This window comes from Vigna unguiculata, chromosome 9 (assembly GCF_004118075.2).
Source record: "Vigna unguiculata cultivar IT97K-499-35 chromosome 9, ASM411807v1, whole genome shotgun sequence".
Lineage (NCBI taxonomy): Eukaryota > Viridiplantae > Streptophyta > Magnoliopsida > Fabales > Fabaceae > Vigna > Vigna unguiculata.
In genome coordinates, this window is record NC_040287.1 from 26,712,469 (window position 1) to 26,718,671 (window position 6,203).

Consider the following 6,203-nt stretch of genomic DNA (forward strand, 5'->3'; position numbering starts at 1 on the left):
TTGTTTTCCTCTTGTGTTGATTAGTTGGACAGATAACACAGTTCAAGGTAGTCTTGAATGTGAACTTCGGACAACTCTCTGTTTTCTTTTCATCTCAATAGTTTCGGGGGAGATTGGAAGAGTAAAAAATGGTCTTAATCGTGGAATTCGAAAAGATGTCTTGAATGTCACAATACAATATATATTTATATGACATGATTTGTATAATTCAAAAAATATATTTTAGATTGCATAATCTGAAATAGAATTATAAATTTATTAATATATTTTGAATTTAAATAATTTTATATTATATATTCTAGAAATATATTTCAAATTAATTCAGAATATATTTTGGGATTATGCAATTAATAAACATATTTCGAATTATTCAATGCATAATTCAATGCAGAATATACTTTTAGATTGAATAATTTGAATCTAGAATTGTTTTGCGGATTGTAATCTAAAATTCACTTTTGGATTGTCCTATGTAAAATAAATCTTTATTTGTAAAATCACTTTGTAAAAAAAATTTTTGAACCATAGAATTTGAGTTTTTCAGACATATTTGAAGGTGCAAAAAGGTATGGAAGTACTAAAAGAAATTGCCATGACTTCATTGCTTCAAGTTGCTTCAAGTTGAAAGGTTTTCATACAATGTCCAAGACCTTTTGTCAGAGGTATGAACAGTGCACTTGTTGTCTCTAAGATAATTCATTACCAAATCTAAGCAGCTATTACGATGAACTGTTGCTAGAAAACTTAAAAGATGGTCTTGTATCTTGAAAATTTCTTCTGCTTGTAATTGTTAATAACTAATCCAAATTTTCGTAAGTAAAAAACACATTTACGGGAGAAATTAATACAATCTCATACGAAGACGAAAATTGTAAACTAACATACAAGCAATGAAGAGAAACTAGAATCAAAGCACAAAAGTTCAGCAAATTCAGGTTGAGCAACTAAATGAATTTGCTTCTCTCGCTAGGAAAATTTTAGTGATAGATAGTTTTATGTCTTGTGTTAAATGAATTTTCCTTTTCTAGTTCAGCTTTCTTTTATATTTTATCGCCACCTTATTTCCTCTTTTATTCGTAACTGTTGAACCGAAAAGAACGTTAGTTAGATCAGTGAGTGGTTTGTACTATTTATATATATACGGTTTATTCATTTATGCATTTACAAGCCTTGCAAGCTATAGGAGAAATGATTTATATTCAAACAGAAATGTCTGTTGATCATCAGCAAAAGTGAAATGTAATCATGCATCAGATTTGGAGAAAACTAGATCACTTGGTCACAAACAAGTCACACGAATGATAATGAGGGACACAGGTGAAGCAAACGTTAACTGTCGGTTAAGAGAATATTTTATCCTTCGTGTCCAAATGAAAAACCAAATTGCCAACTATAGGAGATGAACATATATACCTATACAGGAGATGGCATAGAACTTTGTGCTTCTTTTGAGCTCTTCTCAGATTTGTGCTTCGATTTCTTCTCCTGCTTCTTTCCCCTGTAAACCAAGTCACAAAGTTATTATATGACACCAAATTATCCCTATATAATATTTTGTTAAGTGGAAGTGTTACGTACTCGTCATGAGAGCTAAAACCCCAACAAGACGTCAGTTTTCTGTCAATATGATTTTTTACCTTTTTAGAAGGAATCTCGTATTTGCTAACCTGCATCTATTTATGATAACCAATGCCCCAATGGTCCATGTTAAACAAAAGAAAATTGGTTCCCGGCTAATACAAAAATGTTGCTTTGAAATTAAACATCATTTGGTCAGTTCAATGAAAAACATCAGAATGAGGACCAATTACCCAAGAATCGATAGCATTCAGTGATTCAGAAAGTTCGGACATTTTATGCATGGAACTCTGACGGCCAAAAATGCTCCTGAGATAACTGCAATTAAGCGCCAGTGTAAGCAAATACAAAATTCGGGTCAAGATACTACAATATCATACTCCACGAGGCCATTTCGTTATTGACCTTGTAACAACAAAAGGGAAAAAACCAAGTGGAAGGATCAGAAAGCAATAATAAGTACCTATCAAAGTCAATAACTTTATGGATTGCATTTGCATTTCGTAGAGCAGCCAAGGCCAACTGTGTCACAAGACAGACAGGTGTTAGATTTTGGAGTAAAATAATTTAATACAACGCTAAACTAGAATATTGAAACTGGCTTGACCAGAAAATGTTTGGTTTAGTTTGAAATCAGTCCTTGAGAAGTGTAGCCAAGGTTTTCCGTTTTCTGATGATTAAGGAAAGCAAAGACAAGCATATTTCCAATTTTGAAACAAACAACTAGAATTTAAAAAATATTAGTTAATCAATTTTATGTAATGTTAATAAAAATATGGACTTTTGATATTTACACGTTAGTTGTCTGAGAATACCTGACCAGGAGGAAATAAAAGTGATGCATCTGTAAACATCATTTTATCAACTTCCAAGTCTGCTTTTTCTTGCAAAGTCTATACATCAGAAGAAAATTTACCATACGAATGTTACAAGAAAAGCAATAAGTTTGTTAACATGTCTAAGTTAAAGAGGATGCATAGAGTATTATATACCAAGGGAAGAAGAGTAGTTAAACAAAAAAAAAGTATGGTTCCATGAGAGAAGGAATTAAAGGAACAACAACTATATATTGGAAGTTCATGTTCATCCGACAAGTGTTAGATGTGGGAATAGCCAATATGACAATAATAACATTGGACAATAGGATTAGTACCTTGAGTCTTGGGAGCTGATCATCACCTTCATAGCAATGGCAGAATTCCTGATAAAGCCCACAGTCACAATTTTTGGCATAAAGTAAACCCAATGAAAAAAAAACCACAGCTGATATCAGCCAAGTCGTATGCAATTACTAATCCAGAAGAAAGATAAAGCACAAGGATTTATTTTGACATGCATCAATGGTTTTAAAATAACATTTTAAAAGTTCCTCACAGCCAAACCTCCATATTGTTTATGAAGCCTTCAACTGCGCGATATGGCGCATAAACAATAAGATCAAATTCCAAACTCTGCAAAACAAGGGTTTCACATCATAGATGAACAAAAACAAAACATAAAACTTAGATTACTTTGTTATTTGAGGCATGTACATACCTGATAGACTATCATTTCGTAATTGAGAATCATTTGATGATCCTGTAAAACCACGGACTTACTAAGCTCCTCGGCTGACACATAATATTCTTCTATCTTACAAGCAGCATATATGCATGCCAACCTGTGGAAAAGTTTGGTATGAGATATTGAGAAACTAGCAAGTAAATAAACACTTGAAAATAGATAAGTCAATCAAATAAATGCAACAATGACTTTAATGAAGTTTAGACATATAAACACAGGTAATCAATCAAACCAAATCAGAAGAAGTAAATAACTGGCTCAAAGAATAAAAAGTCAAAACAAAATGACTAATCCACACCACACAAGCAATGACCCAGAAGCAATCATTATAACTAATTTCAACATGTTCAAATAAATTCAGTAGTGAATTCACTATATCGATTGATGAATTTCAATTCCGACTCAATGTTGCCAAAATACAAGTGCAATACATCCTAGGTTTAGAGGTCCTCATTAGACTAAATTAAAACTTACATTATATACTTTGGCTGATGTTCCATCACCGACCATCGCAGATAGAATCTTTTAAAAAATATAAGGGCCGTTGCCTGTGTATCATGAACCATTTCAAAAGATTGACCATAGAAAACAGTGTTGCTCCAATCATCTCATTAGCACATAATGCTTCAAAATTACATTTAAAATATATAGAGAAAGGCTCGCATACCTGGACCTTGCGAGGCAAGGGGAATTTTTTACATACATTATGCACGTTGCTTTCATAATAGACCCTTACACATTTTTCTTGTTCAATACTAAGAGGTTTTGTCCGAGAATGCTTTTCAGCTGACATAGAATACTACCTTGTGAACAATAGAACATAGAAATCCGAAAAAACAAACAGAGGAACAAAAACCTATTGAAATAAATAGAGATAATAAAGACAAGATGCTAAATTCATATTGAGGAAAAAAAAAATAGTCATATTTACAGAAATAACATTACCACCGTCCTTTGCGGTGTTGCGGGGTTCAGGATATGTTAAAGACCCATTACCATCTACTTCCATTAGAGTTGCTCCATACTTATTTTTGGAAAAAAGAAAAAATAGTAGTCATCGGCGGAAACATTGTTCAAGAAAATATGATACAGTTCATTAGGTTAAAGCATACCTCCCCTAGAATTTGTCTCGCTCTCTGATTAGCTTCTTCATATTTCTTAACCTAACAGAATAGATATAAGAAAAATGAAAAACAGTAAATTGTACACTAAGTATAGCAGAAAATAGAATTTCTCATTTTCCTTGAAGCCCCTTTTGTGCAGAAAAACTTAGAGTAGCATCAGCTGGAAAAACGAATGTGACTATGAATGTTGATTTAATTGAATAGCAAAGACACAAAATAACAAAACAAGTACCAGAGTTTGAGAAGTGAAAATCCATTTGGCTCGTTGGGTAGAGGTCAGAAAATCTGCCATGCCCAAATTAAAATGTACACACACGTTGGTCGTGTGATCGTGCTAAAAACAGTTCAGATTATCAAACATAAGGATTTTAATTGGTAGATAGATATATAGTTCAATATTGTCACAAGATCCAAAATTCATGAAAGAAAATCAATAAAAAATAAATAAATAAATGGCCAAATAACTTGTTAATATAATGAAAAAAAGTATAAAATATAATAATTTTAATTACGTTGAACGCATATTTATATGTATTTATTAAAGAAAAATTAAATATTAATATAAAATTTCCTTGTGTTTATTAAAGAAAAAATAATGTTAATATAAGAATAGACTTTGAATCAACCACCACCAAGAATTTTAAACAAAAAAATAAAAATAATGGTTACAGTTTCCTTAAAAGAAACAAAAAAATCAATACATGTCATTTCAAACTAAAATTGGATTCAAAAGATTAGGAGTGAAAAATATATTAGCATAATGTAATGTCTTATTTTTAATTAAGAGTCTAAAATTAATATAATTGTTAAAGTATTTATTTTACTTAGGATGAAGTCCACTACTTGCCAATTATTTATTTTTTAGAAAAGAAAATAATTTTATGAAACTATTCATTTGAGTGTGACAATATATTAATTTTTAGATTAATGCTTTAAAGCTAAAATTAAGTAGTGAATGTTCAAAACTAACGTCATAATAAAAAAAAAAGTATGATGTGAATAAAACTTGTAAATACAAAGTAAATTTCGAAACTTCTTTGAATGAATTTTAATTGTAAAGTGTTATATGAAAATTAATATTTTTAAAATATTATATAAACGAAAAGTTTAATTCTCAATGTTTAGAATTATAATAATTAATAATCTTTTCAATAATACTACGAATATATGACATTTTTATGATAAAAGAAATTTTGTGCATAATAAATATTAATATGAATATAGAGAAATGAAGAAGAAAAGTATGATGATATAAAATAATAAAAAAAAATATTTAAACTTTTAACTAAAAGAAAATTTCAAATAATAATTTTTTTTATATTAACCACTCTCCCGAATGTTTTGCATCTTTTTCATATCAATTTAAAAATTATGTCCAAATCAAATATTAATTTCTCCAAATCACAACATATTTTAAATAAAAAATCTTTTAAATCTAAAAACATAATAATTAAACAAAAACAAATCAAAGTTTAACTGATCATACACATACAAGCAAAATGGCAAGAAAAACTCTTAACTTTTTTCTTTTTCCTTTTTTCTTTTTCCTTCTTTCTTTAGTTAAAGCTGTCAAAATGGGTAATCCGACCCGATCTGGCTCGACCTACCACGAGTTGATGATTTAGTGAGTCAACCAAAAAAAAAATTCGAACCCGGCCCGGTCCACCACAGGTTGGCTCACGGGTTCCCTTAATTAAAATTTTTATTTTTTATTTTTTTCAGTCAAAATTAAATTGTAATTCTAATTAAAATCTAAATAAACTTTAATAGAATCCAAATACAAACCAAAATAAAAAACAAAATACAAATTATTTATGTGTTGGATAAAAAAACAACTTAACATGACCCAAATGTAAAGTCCAACTTAATAAAAAAATAAAAACACTTGTGTGACCCTTTTATCTGCGGCTTAGCTCACCAACCCGGCTCACCACGGGT

At 30.0% G+C, this 6,203-nt stretch overlaps 1 protein-coding gene across 3 annotated transcripts; it reads right to left on the reverse strand.

Moving 5' to 3' along the window:
- Window positions 1-1,179: 1,179 nt before the first annotated feature.
- On the reverse strand, window positions 1,180-4,608 carry LOC114164369 (cyclin-H1-1-like). Of its 3 annotated transcripts, none has more exons than XM_028049016.1 (13): window positions 4,498-4,608; window positions 4,254-4,304; window positions 4,087-4,165; window positions 3,809-3,927; window positions 3,616-3,689; window positions 3,115-3,238; window positions 2,961-3,029; window positions 2,732-2,779; window positions 2,394-2,471; window positions 2,042-2,100; window positions 1,812-1,896; window positions 1,579-1,667; window positions 1,180-1,498 (listed from the first exon to the last, which is right to left on the reverse strand). In XM_028049016.1, exons 1-13 carry the CDS (start codon window positions 4,555-4,557, stop codon window positions 1,414-1,416), a joined length of 1,020 nt encoding a protein of 339 aa, XP_027904817.1. In that variant the 5' UTR covers window positions 4,558-4,608; the 3' UTR covers window positions 1,180-1,413. The 3 variants fall into 3 exon arrangements, with proteins under 3 accessions (XP_027904817.1, XP_027904815.1, XP_027904818.1); XM_028049014.1 differs by having other exon boundaries at window positions 1,579-1,673; XM_028049017.1 differs by lacking the exon at window positions 2,394-2,471 and having other exon boundaries at window positions 1,579-1,673.
- Between the last annotated feature and the right edge of the window lie 1,595 nt (window positions 4,609-6,203).